The 19,573-nt window shown below is 40.0% G+C and overlaps 1 protein-coding gene across 2 annotated transcripts in view; it reads right to left on the bottom strand.

Moving 5' to 3' along the window:
• The window catches only part of man1a2 (mannosidase, alpha, class 1A, member 2), a 130,692-nt gene that overhangs the window by 54,724 nt on the left and 56,395 nt on the right, over nucleotides 1–19,573 (bottom strand). For both annotated transcript variants that reach the window (XM_044017209.1, XM_044017214.1), the window contains exon 5: nucleotides 1,237–1,355. In XM_044017209.1, the coding sequence (XP_043873144.1) occupies nucleotides 1,237–1,355 (119 nt within the window). The remainder of the gene's footprint in view (nucleotides 1–1,236; nucleotides 1,356–19,573) is intronic.

Genomic DNA, 19,573 nt, shown 5'->3' on the forward strand with positions numbered 1-19,573 from the left:
GCACAAACATCTGGCTATAGGTTGCACTTTATGTAGATTTCATACTGAATTTCCCGATTGTATGATATTATGTTGTACTCTGTGTATTTTATTGTACAATTTATTATTTCTAAATTGTATTCCGTGTGTTTGAATAGTTGTACTCTTGTCTTGTCTAAAACCTAAAGCTGTCTTGGCTAGGACACTCTTAAGGCTAAATAATAAATAAAAGGTTAAATAAAAAAAGTTTCTGCATCTTTGCAGCCATTGAAGGACCTCATGACTTATAATTATTTTATCTAAGGATAAATAAATGCTTTCCACTTTAAAATGGTCACCATTGCAAGAAATCTGTGATTTTAAAAAGTCTCTTGAAAAAAAAAGATGGTTTTAGATCCATTTTTAACAGTTTAAAGCCCTTTATTCCCCAATTATCATAACTAAGGAGGCAAGATATTGGACTTTTCGCCGATATATCAGGAGTGCTTGAGCCGATAACCGATACTTCTTTCCGTTCACCCAACAGCAGAGGTCATTTTTAACATTATTCATACTCAGGTTGCAGCAGATGAAGATGTTTAGTTTCTTCAATGTGCAAAATAAACCACGGAGGAAGCAGCTTATTCAGTCTGTTTTCGTTATATCGGTGGATATTGGCGTGTCAGTCAAGCCGATATTAGCAAATAATATCGTGCAAACAAAATGATTTTGTTTCAGGTAATTGTAATGTCTGAATGAGAGCCTGAGTGAGATCCAGGAGGGTTCAGCTTGCGTTCATACACTGTGTTATGTAATGTGAGGTCCAATGGAGCTGGAGGTCGTGCAGAAGGAGCAACACCTTCCTCCACAGATTAAATCAAAGAAGCATTAAATCATTGTTTCTGTTACATCATGGTTTGAAATTAAATGGAACACTGGGCTCATTAATCCTCCAAGAGTGTCACAGTAAACGGCAGATTTAAAGACTTGGCTCTCGATCAAAGTAGAAACTGAAGACTTTATTTGTTTTTTTGGTCATCGTCAATTGAGATTTTTGTTTTAGTCCTTTGTTGTAGGCTCAGTCAGGCACTTCTTATTCTCATCGTTGGTCTATTGTCTCTGTTTTGGAGGCGTTTGTCATGTTTACCTGTCTGTAAAGTCAGTAAATTCGAAGGAAATGTCCAGCAGTGACAGTTTAATTACAAGTGAAATTGAATAGTTTGCTTGAGTAGGCACGCCTCCTCCTTAAATGTGTATAAAACGAGAGTAAGTACACACCAAGCCGAAGTCCAGGTTCTGCTCGATCCACTCCTGGCCTTCCTTGAACTCCTCATGCAGACCCATGATGTAGAGCGTGTCCAAGGCATCCACGATGGACGCTCCGAGTTGGGAATTACCTGTTAAAATAAAATGGAGGAGAAAAATGAGGTTCATTTGGTTTTATCATGCACTGAACAAGTTTGCTGAATAAAAACTAGAATTATGAGAGGATAAAAACACAACGAGCCACCCGTATGGAGGAAGAACCATTGCAACTGTTGCACTGAATAGGAATTATTATTCAGATGAATTTTAATAAGTAAAAAGTCTGCATATTCATCACAAACAGAGCAGTGGAAGCAGAGGGGAAGTAGAAAAAATGCTTAGTAAGAGCTGTAAAATGTACACAAAACCTCCACGGAGAGACTCAGAGGTTCAACCGTGAACAGAGGTGCAATTATCGATAATGTGCTGATGCCATACATCTTAATTCCTTCATTCAGGATTTTTATCATCAGTGAGCAACTTTGGAGTCACTGTGATGGTCAAATGTGGCGTTCGAGGAGATCGAGGGCCATCTTCGGTCCCACAACTGGTCTATTAGCAGTGGCCACCCCAGTTGATTGACATGTCACGGCACCGAAAGGAGCCAGTTGCATTTTGAATCCTCCTGTACAGTAGTTGGCGCTATGGTACCACAAAAAGTTGTAATCCATCTTACTAGGAGAAGAAGAAGAATGAAAAAGCTTTGGTGGACAGTGAGGCTTGTGTTCGGCCGGCTCCGCTAAAAGTTATTCCAACAGTGAGGACAAAGAGGTCGACAATGGATAGACGGATGTCTACGGTGGTGTCATTAAAATATGTAGGAGGAGCTCCAAAGAAAAGACTTGTAAAGTCCTGCTTGAAACTCACAAGCATCATTTTCTTTTGCGACAACTTGCAGCGGTTCTCGTTGCAGAGAGAATGTAAGACTATAACTCCTCTAAACTCCCACACCTTCACCTTTTTAGGGGCATTTGTTCTATTGTGAATTGTTGTTGTAATACACTGATTACACAGATTGTTATTGTGGGACATAATACGTTATCGTGAGTTACCAGGGTGATTCCCACAACGAACGGGCGACTCAAGGTTCAGGTCTGGGTCACGTTAGCGCTCGACGGTGGGTGATAATGATGTCCACCATTGATAGTTGCACTCTGTCGAAGAAACAACGTCAGCACCGAGGAGGAAAAACCGACTCCAAGAGCTCCATTTGGACCACGCAGTGTCGGAGTTAAACACATAAACAAGATTTCTGTGGCGAGCACCCACTGTTATCCCTTTACTTTTACTCGCTTTAAGCTGCTATTGAATGGGCGCAGAGTATGAATGTGTGTTTCTTTTCTTTTTTTTTGATTTATGGATTTTTCTGAAGCAACATCTACAGCATGTGTTTTTACCATTTCACAAACTCACTCTCTCTCTCCCTGCTCCCTCCTCTTACTCACAACATTTGTTTCCTCCTCCCGCGTTGCGATGATTCATGAGGTTACAGCCGAGTAGAATATCACCACCCTATTTTTTTCTTCTCCTCCCAAATTCCCCTAAACCCGTTTCTCTCAGCATCACCACAGCTGGCGAAGTAGGAGCGCTGTGACTTTGCGGTGACAAGCAGACGGAAAAAAGGAGGTCTGAGGAGGAATATTGTGGGCGAGAACAGGTTGTAAATAGGTAAGTGGGTGAAGGGAAGAAAAACAACAACAACAACAGGACAGCACTGCAGTGCTGCTGCTCTTCTCACCGTCCTCTAACAACCACACACACTCATAAATAAAGATACTAGGGTTGTGTTGCGCACCAAAGAAATAGGACATTACTTACTGCCCCCCGCCACCCCCGCCCCCCCTTAAGAAAGTCGCAATTCATCAAGTAACTGCTGCTTCTACTCATTGTTGTATTTGCAGTGTTACTGCTACTATTCATCATATGACCGCTGAGGTCAGCAACTGCAGCTTTTTGGGGCTTCTATCTCCTGTGTGTTTTTAAAAAAATCTATAATAAAAGTTACCCCCTGGAGCTGGACCGTTACATCCACACTGTTTTGAACTTTGCTAAAGAATCTTTCATTTAAAATACCTTAAATACTCTTTGGTCACCTGTGCAAGCTTTGTTGGTATAAATGTGTTAGTTTCTATCAGTCAGAAGGGCCGGGGTTGAAAGATGTGATATCGATTCATAAATTCTTTTTATGACCATTTTTTTGTGTCCTCTGCAAAAAGACTTGAGTGTGCAGATCTGGTGTTAGAACTGAAATTCTACAAAAGAGTTGCCGCTTCTCGCACGCTTTTGGTGACGTGATTGTTCGCTTAGGAGGACGGTATATTTAGTAGTAGCGTTACTGTTCCCTTCTTCAAGCTGTGCTCAGAGCACCCTCTGCTGGACAACTTGTTATCTACTTTAAAATGTCTGGGGCGCTTTCGAGGCTGGAGATTGAATTACCACTAACGACTCATACTAAATAATAAAAAGTGCATTCATGGAACTACTTTAGGGTCCGATTTTCTTACGTACACGTGAATTTTTTTTTGATGACGCACCAGGTTAGAGAGATCACAATCTCTTTCACAACCGAGCAAAAACTATCTCATAAGGAATATATAACCCTGATCCAGTCGGGTAATGAAGTCCATTATTAAACATTTTCCTAGTTCTCATTAACATACAGTATGAGTGAAAGTAAATGAGTCTGGCATTTAGAAACCATTTCCCCATGTTGGGCACAGATTGTGCCATCTGGAGATTCTGCGTGACCATTTTTTCAGCAAAATTTGCTCTGCAAAAAAAAATGTGTCGCAGATATTCACTGTGGAAGTGAAGTACTTTGTCCCAGTGTTTTTTCTTCATACAGATACTTGTATTATTCATGTACGCCTTGTAGTTGCAGAGATATATATATTATATTCTCATTGAATGTGGTGGTGTAATTTCAGAGTTCAAAAGGTTAACGTTACCTCCTCTGTAGGAAATGATTAATTCTAAATCAGCATACTGAAACCCACATAATCAGCGACACATCTTTAAGTGTTAAGGAGTCGCGGCAGATTCGAAGAAAATGCCCTCATCAATATGTAAAACAATGCAGCAAGGTGTTCCGAGATCTCATCTGATCATCTGGATTCCTTCTCTGTTCCTCGCTCGCTCGCCGCATTTGGCCGAGTTTCCCGCTCATACATTATTAAAACATTTTTCTCAAGTGTTGAAAAATTCTTTGTCCCTGCCCTTTAAATCCTTCCTCATTTCATATCAGCCGCTGTGTCTGCCGCACCGACTCCTGAGCCCCGCTGCCGTTTCCTGCTTATCTATGACTCCATTCAAAGGGAGAGTGCCTGGGCTTCACGCAGGAGCAGCGGCGTTATTAACATTACAGACAGGAAAGAAAGAAGAAAAAAAAAACGCCGCGGCCGTGCAGACCCGGCTGATAGCGAGACGCCCCGGCCGTCTGCCGGATCTTGACAGATTGGCCCCGACTGTTCGGGGAGCCGATCCCGTCTGCTGCGGCACATGACCCCACCCTTCTGTCACTTTCATCACCCACAGGTTCGCTTCAGGCAGTCGCAGCAGCAACGGGAGGCAAAGACGCCTGTCAAGAGGAAGAGAGAATATTCCTCTGATGTCAAGGTTTTTGTTTTTTTCTCTCTCTCTTACATCCCCTGAATGTGACGCTTCCTGTGTTCACAATACACCACACTGAGCAATCGCCACTGCCGCTGGAAATTAAATCAAATGTGATATTGGCTTAATGTAATCTGAAATGCCAGGAGGTGTAGCCATAATTATTCTAGAAATCCTTCTCTCCTTTGCCAGTGGACAGCGTCAGTGTTAAAGTGACAGCAGAGATAATCCCTGTCCAAGGACACATTTTAAGTCCTCATGACATGGCTCTTAAGGCCCTGATATACTTTCTCTCTTTTTTTTGTGGGACAATATAGGATATTATCAGTCATCGTGATAAAAAAAAAAGCACGAACAATAAGTTAATCGTAAAGTCCAAACTTAGTTCTTGGAAAAACTAACAGTCCAAATATAGTAATAGCATTCTTCTTTAGTATTTGACTGAAAATTGGGGGATTTTGTTTATACTAATGACATTTGTTTCAAACTTTTTCTATATTTTTTTTACAGTTTAAATCGTGTCCATTGATATTATCTGTAAGCAACAATCAATATAACTCAGACGATTAAAATCACATTTTTAAAGGATATATATGTATATACATATATATAGTATGTATATATGTATATACATATATATGTATACATATATATATGTATACATATATATATGTATACATATATATATATACACACACATATATATACACACACATATATATATATATATATATATATATATATATATATATATATATATACACATATTTATATACATATATATACTTACATATTGATATAGACAAAATAAGAGCCAATATTGCAGAATATTGAGAATCTCAACTGGTCACAAGGTGACGAAAACCGAACAACTTATAGAAACAAACTTATGTGTTACACAATGGGCCTTTAAACATCTTGCAGAAACACAATTGGTTTAAGTACAAATGTAAAACAGCACATTACATGAGTATTATAGTAGTAGAATAGTTCTTCCAATTGGTGCCCCATTAAACGACTGCTCCGTCTCCATTATACAGTTAATTTAAAGCTAAATTTAAATTTCTTTTCCCCTCAGTCTTTTTAGTTTGGGCTGCTGTTAAATATTTCAAATCCTGTTTAAATAATCTAAATGTTTAATATAACGTCTCACAGCCATGTCTAGAAATAGCTGTATGACATCAGTTTGAAAGCCTACGTTGATTGAATTGGTTAATTTAGATAAACGATAATGTTATTACAATATTTATGTAATAATCCTTTTTATTCACTGGATTTATTATTTAGAGGCTGGATTGTTGAGCGTGACAGGTTCCTACCACTTCCTGTCTACGGACAAAATCGTTTTAATAAATTCAATTTATGACCGTGAAATGATAGATGTTTGAATGTAGTTTCAGCTAAAACTTTAAACCAAAACAGAACTTAAACTTTCTCAAAGTCTGTTTATTTTGTGTGTTCAGCACACTTTATTTTTTGGTTGCAACCTTGAAATCACACCTGAGCAGTCTCCTCCTCCTCCTCCTCCTCACTAACCATCTGTTTGTTCTCATTCATCACTGTCCTACTTGTGTTTTTCTTTTTTTCCATTGTTCGCTCCATGAAGAAAAAGTTGATGCAGAGTTCACTCTTTCGACCTTCTGCAGCCAAATTTTCTTTGAGCAGTTTCCACCTGCGCTGAATCTCCATTTTCATTTTCCCCCAACAGACGTTTGGCGCTGGATGTTTCCATTTACCTGCACACCTGTCTGTCTTTATATCTCAGCCTGGTATTGTTTAATTGTGTTTAAACACATACACACACTGCTGTCACAATTTCCCTCAAATCTGAGTGTAGTACAGCCTTTTCATACCGCACCAGATGTTTGCTGAATTGACAACAGCGGTGGGTGAAAGTTTGCGTTGCCAGGTCCTGCTCGTCCGAGACGAGATGAGGTTTTCATTCATTTAGAGAATTGTTGCCTCATGTGCACACAAATGGCGCTTTTTCACTACACAGTTCCAGCACGGCTCGACTCGTATTTGTTTTTTTGCTTTTCCATTAGCGACAGTACTTAATATTGTTTTTTGTGAGCCGATACTAAAATGTGACGTGAACAGACTGCCGTCCACTGATTGGTCAGAGAGTGTTGTCACTGGAAGAGGCAAGAGTGCAACGTCCAACACAAGAATCAAAGTGCACGTATGGCAAACTGTTAAAAAATCCCTGAAAACATGCCTTTTTACAACATTTAGCTAAAAATCTAAAATCTATATATATTTAATAGAGGAGTCTGGTGTATTTGGCGACAGCACTGCTGAAAGCCGGCAATCATGAGTCGAATCAGTCGTATTATCAGTTCAGTGACTAATTCTAATGATTCAATTACACCCAAACTACTTTACAAGTCACTAGTTTGTGCGTTTTTGTCGCATCTAAAAACCACATCACGGCAGTTTCATGCAGCCATGCTATGATGACTCCGCCCACGTTGAGGAGGTACTATAGTGATGGAAAACCATACCAAACCGTGTAGCGTCTAGCCGTGCCGGGACTGTGTAGTGGAAAAGTCTTACATGTGTGTGTGACCCTTTCTTTTCCCAGTGATTGAATTTGCACCACACACCTTCCCCCTAACCGCAGTGAACTCTCTCAAACTGTCCAGATTCCTCTCGCCATCGATCACAGTCTCACACACCCCTCTCTCAGTCACGCTCCTGCTCTTGGTCCCTGCGCCAGCTTCATTAGACGACGAGGTTTCAGAGCTCTCTGGTGTGAATTCACACGAGGCAGAGGAACGTGATGATCTTATTCGGTCTCCATTCTCTAGGTTTTGTTCAAGTGTCGGCCCTGGGAGAACAGAGGGATGATGGAGGGCCCAGGTGTGTGTACTTGTACGTGAGGACATTTTCTGGATTAAACACTGACCTTGTCAGGACCAGAGTAGTCCTCAGGGAGGCCAAAACCTGGTCCTAATGAGGCAGAACCTAATTATCCTTATAGGATGTCCTTATAAGGATAACTGCGCGGACCTTGGTCTGAAAGTATTGATTGCTGAAACTCGGGGTGGGTCAAAATATCCATTTGGTGATATATCGTTGTTCTTCCTCGAGTAATACGATACTAAAGGAAAGCAGTAAACCTGTCAGTGTCACTACTTCATGTGTCCTCACGGTGGCGCTGCTCAAACAAACGAGGGGGAAACTTGGGTGGAAGTTACCGGTGGAGTTTACAGCAGGATAATGGTGGAGGAAGCTACGTTAAGAGAAGCTCCATCCACGTTCAATACATAGACTTTATGACCTTTGACTTTTGTCGTCAATGTTGTGAATAAATAGAGAAACACTACACCTTAAACTTTTCACGTTAACGTTTTGTTTTCCTCATTTAGACAGATATCGCGATGTGATTGTCTCGCAATATATTTATTGATTGTCACAGAATCGCTGTATCGCGATATTACTGGTATCGTGGACCATGTTTTGTGTATCATATCGTATCGTGAAGATTATTTTCAATTATGAAATAATCTGTTGCTTTCTCACTCTCTACTTGCTCTTAGATTTTGACATATGGCGATAAATTGTCTGTGATGACCTTTCCAGGTTTTAACAGCTTTTGCATTGATAATCATCATACGTTTTATGCTGAATAATTAATATATATTATAATATATATAATTATATATATTGCACATGGAATTTATAAAATGACAGTCAAAAAAAGTCACTTAATAACACTAACTATTTGTGTTATGGCTGAATATATAATATTTTAAGTCAATTCCATTTAACATTAAAAAGCCAAAGAAATAAACCAGGTACTACCCTGAAATGAAAGGTAAATAAATGTGTTTTTTAAGCGTGTAATACATACAATAAACAGATATTTAGTTTCAGAGTGTATTAACAGTGTATTGCCACAGCCCAGAGAAACAACCTGGGTGCAGCAGCTTTATATCCACATATTATATATTACGTATATCTGGGACATAGACTAAAATAAAATAACCCATCAATATTTTGATGGGTTATATTTTGTCATATATATTTATATATTGATTGATATCAAATGGTATAAGAAAGTATATCGACATACAATTTTTTTCATGGTTTGGTCCATAAATTGACAGTCTTCAGTTTTTATTGCTCCCATTGTGCTGCACTGCTGTTCATTCTCCCACAGTCACACTCGACACCACAAACATGCATAACTGCGTCTCATTGAGTACATCTGTCCAGAATAAATGGCCCAATCATTAATGGTTCTTTTTTTTGTGTGTAAAAAAAAAAAGGGGGGTACTTATCGCCGCTGCGATCAACGGAAATTAAATTCTATTCACCTTCATTGTGCCGGGTAAACATCTCAGCGATGGATATCAGATTTCCCGAGCGGATAAATAATGTTGCTTGAATAGATGGAGGTAAGTGAGGCAAACAAAACAAACTAAAAACACATTTTAGGCATGAGGAAGAAGTGGCCTTTTTTTATTTTTTTTCGATGACACAATAAATGATTGTGCTTTGGCAGAGGGAACAAAAAATGATATTCTGAGGATTAACATCCTCCTGCACCGATGTGAGCTCAGCTGCCGCGTTTCTCTGCCAATTCAGATTCAGGAGATTATTGTCAACAGTGATGTCTGCTGGACAAATAACGGACGATGATTTGACATGAACTGCCATTCGATATTAGCTGAACTAAAAAAATGTGCCCTCAAAATCAAAAAAGTCTACAGATATTCACTGGAAAAAGTTTTATTTCCAGGGCATCAGAGTGGGGTTTATTTTATAATCAAAACGCATTTTCTGAGTTTTCAGCTTCTTAAATGTGAATATTTTCAGGTTTCTTTGCTCCAAATAACAAATAAATCATTAAAAACAGAATAATTGACAATTTGAGGTATGGGAAACACATTTTCTGTTATATTTAGGAATAAAAACCGATCGATTAATGGGGAAAATAACAACATATTAACATAAAGCCAAGTCACAAACCGATGCAGCTGCGGGTCAGTCTGGCCGCTGGTCAACAACTGGTTACCAAATCATTTGGCAGCAGTTTGAAACATCTGCTATGTTTTGTTTGCCACCTCAGAGAGTTCCCGGTCAGACGGGGGCCTTCCGCTCGACATGAGCGGCCCGACTAAACCCCAGCCTGACTGTGTCCGGGCCTGATGCCAGAGGGGCAATATTTGGCAGCGCTGCTGGATGTGATATAGAGTCATTTGATAGTGTTCCTTTGTCTGTATACACACGTACACACAGACAACAAGAAATGTGTACGTGTGCAGAAGAAAACATCAAAACAGCAGCATATCAGATGATTGACGCCCTGCCACCAAACGTTGATATTGCAATTTAACAAACAAGACAGCAGCTTCTGACAGATTTCTCCACCAATTTCACTCGCCACGTTCACTACTTCACACGAATCCTCGAGGTGGTGCCTCTCACAAGAATGAGTGGAAGTTAATTGGCCAAAGAAAACATTGGTGGACTCCTCTAAACACATGATTTGACCTTTTCTATATCTATATATATATCTATATCTATATATATATAGATATAGATATATAAAGATATCTATAAATATCTATGTATATATGTATATACATATATAAATATACACACACGTGTATATATACGTATATATACATATATACATACATACATATATGTATACATATATACATATATACATACATACATATATGTATACATATATACATATATACATACATATATGTATACATATGTATTTGTTCTATAAAATAGATAATTGCTTTGGTCTTGTAGAGAGTCCTTGATTTCTAAACCAGAATTTAAAGGTCTTCATTTACCAGGCTACAGCTAAACAGGCAGTACTCCATTTAGCGTCAGTTGTTTTGTTCTGCTTAAATACTTCAAATGGGTTCCATAGTACTGCCATAAAGCCAAAACAAAGTAAATCTGTTGAAGGCAAAACCAAAAAGTAGAATTCCATCATAAACTCTGCAAAAACACAACTAAAAAGTCCTCTGAATTATCCATCGACCCGCCTGTCAGAGAATATGTAGCCTTTGAGCTACTAACTAGCAGACTAACTTTTTTTTGGCGCACTGGGTCTTTGAAATGTCCAATTTGTGTTCCCTTACATGTGCCGCGTCTCTTTAGATTAAAGACAATCTGGAACAAAATGATAAAAGCAGGTCCATGTAGCTGACAGATTAATAGAGTGTAACTTGAGGAAAGTAATTTGAGGGAGTAAAAAAAGTTGCTCAAGATGGAGGAGAAGAAGAAGGAGGAGGAGGAGGAGGAGGAGGGGGGCGGGGTTTCATATACCCACCAGCTTAGCCAGAGAAAGGTCAGCAAATCCCTCAAAATCCAGCAGGACGCACACACACAAGGCCCACTGGCTGAGACGTTCACACGCCTAATTACAGCAAACGGTCAAGAGGTGAACACGTAACAAAATGTGAAGAAAACAACCGAAAGCAAAGCTACAAAAATGGATCATTGTTTTCCATGAACCTGTTAAACGTGAGAATGACTGGTGGTGTTCTTCTTCATCTGTACTTCATCACATCGCAGCAGTGCTTTCCCACTCCCTCACTCTGTCACGCTTTCATAACTCACTTCATCGTCTGGTGTTTGGCCACTTTGTTTGTTGGTGTTTGTTTTCCGTCTCAGTCCAAACCCTCTCAGAGTCTCTGGTTTAATATTATAGCCTAGAAAGCTAGAGAGGCTGGATCCAGTCCAGTTCAGACACTGAGAAGTCTGTTTTTTAAGAAAATAATGATTTTCATCCGATATTCATTATTATTATTATTATTATTATTATCATTATTATTAGATCAATCTAAGAAAGTCACTCATGAGCCAGTACTGCACTTTCCGTCAGTTGTCTTTAAGGGGTAATTAGGACACTTTAAGGTAACATATAAGGCAGAATCTTACTTTCTTTTAGGGGTAATTTGGACTTTTTAAGGTAACTTTATCAGCAAGCAACTTACTTTCCTTACATGTTTATATTTCATGGGTTAAGGTTTATCTGTAGCAAATATTTTTCTATTCCTGAGTGTTATTTTAATTCTGAAGGAGCAAATGTAATGCACCCAATTTTCCCAATCGATCAATTAAGTATTCTGATCATATAGATATTCAACAATACTATAAATGTTTCTGCAACCGTAATTGTGTTAGTTTAGGAATAAATGCAGAAATAGTGCAAATGTTCAGAAAAACATACCCAACCTAAATTTGTAATGACTTGCCAAAAATTTAGCATTAAAAAAAAACACCAAAAAACCTGTCATAACACTGAATCTCTAAGTATTGAACATGTGTCATTAAATAAATATGTCATCCAGGCTGTTCCTCAATGTCTGCCACGCTAATACAAACATGAGGCATGTTGGAGGAAAAACGACTCTCTTCTGCCACCAAAGGGAAAGTCCCTTAGGTCCACAGCAAGTTAGTTATATCAATAATAATGAGACCAGAGTAACTTTCTGGGCAATGGTTCCAAAAATCTGATTATTCATTGCTTCTTACTTTGTAGACACAGCACCTTATCATCATTTGGCGGCATAGACTGTTAACAGTGAACAAAGAAAAAACGAAAGTCTGTAAAGTAAAAATGTCCACGCGTAATAATATTTACATCTGTGCCGGACGCAGCAGCAGGAAAATCCTCCTTTTTTTTTTTTACCCCACCGTCCAATTTGACCCTGGCAGATCTGCAGCGAGTTTAATCTAAAAGTAAAAAAGTGGGGAAGTAAAGCGGCGAGGGCATGTCAAAGAGTTCTGAAAGATAGTTTAATTTATCGTCTGGGGCGGAATTCAATTCTCTCCCAAGTCTCATTTTGCACAGCAAATGAGCAAAATCCAACTCTGCAGAGCTAGAATGGCTTTAGTGAAGCAGACTAACCCATCTAAATGGAGATATACAGATTACTACAAGCAGGAGCAGATTGGCTCTGTAATTGTACTGTAGGGGGTTCGTATATTAAAAAGAAAAAACAGCATTATGATGTACAAAAGGTTGTACCAGACATTTGTTAGCAAGTTAATAGCCATTAAGCCTTAAATGGATTAGAACTATAACAACTAATAATGAACTAACCATTTATTTGTTTTGTGTCGTTTTTGGTTGCATGTCATATTTACCGGACCTCACCTGCTGTGTAATTAAGTTTCCTACCAACAGAGGGTGCAGATGAGACAGATTAGCATAATTAGCAGAGGAAGAAGAAGCAGCTTTTGAGTTGGTTCTCAGCAAAAACCTGCAAAGACTGAACGGCTGTCCTGGGTGTTGACCCCCGCCTTTGGCGTCTCCTATGTCAGCTTAGATTGGCCCTCATGTGGGGGATAATGTGGTAGAAGATGGATGGATGAATGGGTACGGGAAATCAGAGAGAAATAGAGCTTTGCGCCCATATACTAGCCATTACGGTAGCCTGTAATGGCAATGTCGCAGACAAGATTCACCAGCGCAGTACCGTAATTACTAAACAGTTGAATAACTGCCAGGTATTGAAAGTGAAAGTTATCTTGGGGGAAAAAGGGACAAGAACGCTAACTATTTTTGACAATGCTACAGCCATAAAATCTAAATAATACAGACAGCCTGATAATCATGGTGGGTTATTTATCAGGAATAAAGAAAGGATGCATCAGAGGAGATCTGTCACCATATATCGAGATGAACGTCTGATAACATTCATCAATTTAGCTAGAAAGCAAGAAACCACGTTGCAAAGACTCACCGCAAATTTCATCAAGCTTATTTTCCCGACAATGTGTTCCCCAAACTCTCATCTCACCTACTCCTCCCCTCCAATAAAAGCAGCTTTGGGGCCTCGGGCCGCCATCGTAAAGAGATCATCAACACTCAACAGCCCTCGACAATTCACAAACACATGCATGATGAGCTAAAAAAAGAAAATGGGGCAAATAAAAAATAAAAAAAAGTGTGGCTCCTTTCAAGTGCATCATTGTTGTCAGTTGAGCAGACTGCCACTTCGTCTCTGATCCAACCAGAAAAATCACTGTATTCATTAGGCAGATATGGACCAGCGGGGGCACAATTCTTCTATTAGACGTGAAAACGTACATTGATGATTTGTAATGTGAGATTTTAATCAAAGGGCTGATGGGGGAGCGGCGCCTATGAGCTCATGAATATGAAAGAGGTGAGGAAATGCTCATGGGGTAAGAGTGGAGCGAAACATCTTTGAAGGGTTTTAAATCCTATCACGTGGATTGAACACAGGGTAGACTTAGGTAGAAGTCTATCCTTTTCTTTTGCAGAGTTGAAAGAAAATAAATTGGCACAATTCCAGTCAGTACAGACACAAATAGAAGCCATCAGTGGTATCTGCAAAAGTTCAGGCCTTATCCACGCAGAAACAGAACTTTCCCTTACACAACCATTTTCCTTTTTTTTTGTAAAACATGGCACTGCTTCCGGACATGTCTTCATAGACACAACCCTAAACACCGTTGGCCTACATGTGGTGCTGTAACGCTGCCACAGAAATACACCAAAAACAAAGAAGACATGGAGCTTGTGCGCCGTGTACTAACTCCAAACACGAAAGGAAGAAGATGACGGCGGCGACAAAGAGGTGGGTTGATAGCCGTGTTTCCATTCCATCAAGTGCAACGGTTCCGTACAGTACGGTATACAGAGTATAATGCTAGGGTACGGTCAGGGGTGGCGCTAGACCGGCTCCACCCACGACAGTCAGCTGATTGGATGACAGAAACACGTCACTCCCTTACGACCGTTGTTTCTTCCAACACCCGCAGACCATTCTCTACAAAACTTGACGTCTTTTTGAGACAAACAGCCACAAACCGAGCAGAGCTGCTGGACGTCCTCCTTTGTTGTCTGTTGTGTCGCGTTCAATGTCGTCGTTTGTTGTCATCGTACCAGAACGATGTCACGTTACATATATCTCGCTGGCGTGGCCATCAGGCCCTAACAAGTAAAGGTACGGTTCTCATTCTGAACCTTAGCCTGACCCAGGGCTTTACCAGTCCAAACCGTAACGTACTTTACCAAACCGAACTAGGGCTGCAACGACTATTTGATTAACTGATTACTAAATTAATCATCAATTAAATTAAACTATTTTGATAATCGGTTTGAGTGCATTTTCAATAATTAAGACAAATCAGCTTCTTAAAACTGAATAATTTTAGAATGTGGACAAACCAAGACATTCAAGAACATCATCATTTCTAGGTTTTTTTTAAAGCTAAAGCCAATCAACATCTTTCAACATTAAACGGGCCAAATGATGGAAACGCAGCACATGACATCACCGTTTTTCCAAAGTTAAAAGTGCACAAAACTGCAAGGGCGGCGCTTTGAGGGGTTTTTTTTTTCACTCTGGGACCTGTTTTTCAAAATAAGCATTTTAAGGTTCCCCCATATCTGCTTATTTTGGCAGATATGGGGATAAGCGCCTTCTGCGGATTCTCCAAAAACTCAAATATTTAATTGCAGTAGAAATAGTTTCTAATCAACATTCCCTTCATCTCGTCCTTTACGTTAAATGTTTAGAGACTGCGGGAAACCTGGAGCTGGACAGAATATGTGTACACCCATGAGACGTCCCAGGTGACAGCATGCCGCATTCCTAATGTTTAAGATAATCATAGATGAAGTACTTTATGATGAGTCACTGCAGGCTGCTCAGGGCGATTTGTCCATACACTGCATGACATCAGCACTTTATTACAGCAAGAGCTAAACACACCTGAGCTGGAAATAATTGCTGCATTTTAAGGAATTTCTCACCATGTCTTACTTGCCTTACACCTTTGTGTCTCTCCAGTCTTGTCCACAACTGCAATTGACTCTTCCCATCGCACTCCATTTCACATACACCTCTTTTACATCTTGTTTATCGACTGTTCTACAGAACAGGGACGGACCGCTTACACCGAATAAATACTTCAACAACAGCTCCCTCAACAGTGGATTCACAAAAGGGAAAAAGAAACAACCAAAGCAACAGAACATCGCAGAGACACGATCGGGCAGGAGGACGTTCAGTGTTCCTTCACCTCCTGTTGGGATGCTGTCACGCTGAGCGGCAGAAGAGACGCTGACAGCAGAGATTATGTGCTAAACGAACCAGAATCAAATGATGTGTCTAACACACGGTGAACGCGATACCTCATTTTGTTAATTTAGCAATCCTTCCAGAAGGATAACTGATTTGGCCATGTGTATATCTCATTGTTTATCATTAATTATCTGTACCAGTCTGTTCCACCAATCCTGCTACGCGTCGATACAAGACCAAGAGAAGCGTCTTCCTTTACAGCACGACATGTATGTACTGAATATGTTCAGAGCCACAGAGGGACTTCTCTCGTTTCCATCTGCTGTGTCTGAGTCATTGGTCTTCACCCGTAGGGGGGTATTACCATGGTACCACTGTGCAGCCTTTTTCCCAGACACAATGCGCTGTTTCGCCCTGGGAACCAATCATGAGAAGACATGACCTAGATGCTGCGGGGAAATAAAATGGATAAAGCAACATGGCCGCGAGAACGGCGGACTCCCGACTCCACGCTGCAGTAGCCACGTGAAGCCTACAGAGATATAACGAGAGATAATTCATAATCTCCACAGCAGATTTCACTCCTCAGTGTCTATTGATCAGAGAAGCTGCAAAATCAAAGCCGTATTTATCAATCTGGTACTGCAGTTTACCTCAGAAACAGATTCTCTTGATCACAAGAACATAATTTTGTTTTTGTTTTTTTAAATGAAGGTAATCACGGAGAGGAAGTTCTTACGCTTGCTCCACAAAGAAGAGCTGATGGTAATTACAAAAACTGGCTGGTCCAACACAGTGACTCCCGTATTTTAATGAGATTTAAAGACATTAAAAACAAACACTCATGAGGCGATGATACATCCCTCGGCACCTTTTAAAGCTCTATGCTGTTTGATACATCAAGGTTCTGCCTATTCTCCAAATTGAAGTGTAGATGTAGAATTCTGTTATGTTTTTACTGAAATAAATGGAACAAATATTCTTCATCTCTGCATTTTCTTCAAAGAAACATGATAATTGCTGACGCTGCGACTCTAAAACTAGCTTTTTCCATTCCAAAAAAGGTTTATTTTTTGGTTTTCTGATGACCTCTTGCAGATATTAAATGTCAATTTTGGAACTACAATTTTATTTTCAATGTGTAAGTGAACTACAGACTGAGGACCGCTCTGTTGTTATAAACATAAAAATGTAAGAAAATGTGGAAAAATGTTGATCAGTGTTTCCCAAATCTGGAATGACGATGTTCTCAAATGTCTTGTTTTTGTGCAATTCAGTTTTAATGATTTCCTTGTTATATGGAGCAAAGAAACCTGAAAATATTCCCATTTAAGAAGCTGAAAAATCAGAAAGCGTGTTAATATTAATTATCAAAATATAAAATAGTCGCATCATTGAATAATCATCGCAGCCCTATTGCCGATCCATCAGCTCCTGAAGGGCTCAGATTGGACATCCATGCTCGATTGCTCATTTGTGGTCCTTCTCCCTTCGAGTGCCTTGATGCCTATTTGAAAACTCGATGCACGCAACATGTCCGTGTTACTTGATACTGACAGTTCTTGACAGCAACATGACACACAAACAATCAAAGTAATGCAATAATGGACAAGGCTAGAGGCTTGGATAATGAGCAAAGCTGCTCTGTAAAGGAGCGGACTAGCAGAAGGGCCAGATGTCCAAACTTCCCTCCAGTTTTGCATCATTTCCACCGCCTCCTCCCACCTAACAGGCCTCCAGCAACTCCTCGCCCGAGGCACTGTGTGATATCACTCGCTGTGAGCATGTCAAACTGCCAGCGGGAGAAAGCCTCGTGTCTGAGAAATGTAAGATTCTCTACTTGCAAGTTTAGATTAAAAATCCTCCGACGGACTAGAGTTCGCACGGGGAAACCGATGAAGCGTTAACAGTCGCGAGGTGGAGTAACACCGGGCAAGCGCCATCTTAAATCTGTGGGGGCTTCTCTCGTGTGATGGCAGACGACATGGAATCACAAGAAGAGACTCCGCTAAGGTTATTTCAAGTCTAAAATACAATCCGGCTGAAGAGGCACCTCAGGGGGAAACTAGCGAGTCTTCTGATCTACACAGAAAATCCATTTCAGAAATCCTGAGCAGCAAATCTTCACATTGTTGGAAGGAGATTGACAGAATGGGTTTTGCTTGATTAGTTTAAGTTCCAATAAAATGAATTAATAGGGTTTGTCAGTCTGTGTCGCTCAAACAGAGACTCATTCGACTTTAATATTCCGTCCGAGGCGGCTGAACCTCGGGTTGCCACCGAGCGTGGACTAACGCTGAAAGTCCTGATCAATCACTGTAAAGTGATCCACATCCCCCCGAGAGTGTTTTTCAGTAAACACAAGAGGCGTGCGCTCGATGATCATTGCCTGCGATGTCCGTCTAGAACAAACAAAGCCACTTCAGCTGTTCCTGGACGCCGGCCTCAGCCACAACCTCAGCAAAGGGTCAAGTGTTTCCAGCCTAAATCAATAAGAAGCTCATGCTTCTCATACTGACAACCATATCAGTATCCTGGAAGTGTGTGTGTGAGGGTGTGTGTGAGGAGAGAAAGCGGCTGTGATCTAAAAGCAATGGAGGTCGATCAATAACGGTTTCTTTTATGGTCAATGCTGATCTTTAGAAATCAATGCAAAGCCTCATCTCTTTCCTTAACCGTACACAACCACAATTAAACAACTCTTAGCCATAAACTTAACCAGTTCCTTTAGAAATGAGGTTCTGCCTCATTAGTGCCAGTTTTGAGGCTCCATGAGGACTACTGGCCCTGTGGTTATGCCAAAAAAGGTCCAAAACTAACATGTAATTTTTTTAATCGATTAATCGAGGACTTGTTTTGTCCATAAAATGTGAGGAAATGTTGAAAAAACATTAATCTGTGTATTTCCACAAACTATTCAGTTATAATGAGTTATTTGTTATATATGGAGCAAAGAAACCAGAAAATATTTACATTTAAGAAGATGAAGAACCAGAGCGCTTTTAGGGGTGGGGATCACAGGGTGACCTCATGATACGATACGCGATACATGGTCCACGATACCAATAATATCGTGATACGACTCCCTGATAATCAATATATTGCAAGAAAATGACAGCGATACATCACAATATCTGACTAACTGAGGACAACAAAACATTAACGTGAAAAGAGAAATATCGATATACTGATTATCGCATTGCGCGAGTAAGGATGGCGCAATGGATTATCCAAATAGCTGCTGATTCATTTAGTAATCGCTAAATAATCGAATAATCGCGGCAACCCCAGACAAATACAATTACACAGACGCACACATAAAATTTGATTTTCTATCCGCAAAGGCTGCGACTCGCTTGACTTGTGTGTGTGTTTGTGAGCTAGTTAATTTTTTATTTCTTAGAAAAATGCACTCAAAGACGACAGAGTGTTGAGAACAACAGGTTTCTGTAAGAAGCTAGCGAGTCACCGTGGGGAATAAAACTGTTGAAACCAAGAAGGAATATCACCATATTGTTTAGCAATAGCAATATTACTGAAATATGTGCAAAAAAAGAATGAAAACCTTTCCTTTTTCTCATGTAAAAACCAGTTTATACACCGAGACCTGATTTCATTTGTCCACGTCGCTCAGTCCTGTCACCACACCATGAGAAGGA

The sequence above is a fragment of the Solea senegalensis genome, linkage group LG2 (assembly GCF_019176455.1).
Source record: "Solea senegalensis isolate Sse05_10M linkage group LG2, IFAPA_SoseM_1, whole genome shotgun sequence".
NCBI lineage: Eukaryota > Metazoa > Chordata > Actinopteri > Pleuronectiformes > Soleidae > Solea > Solea senegalensis.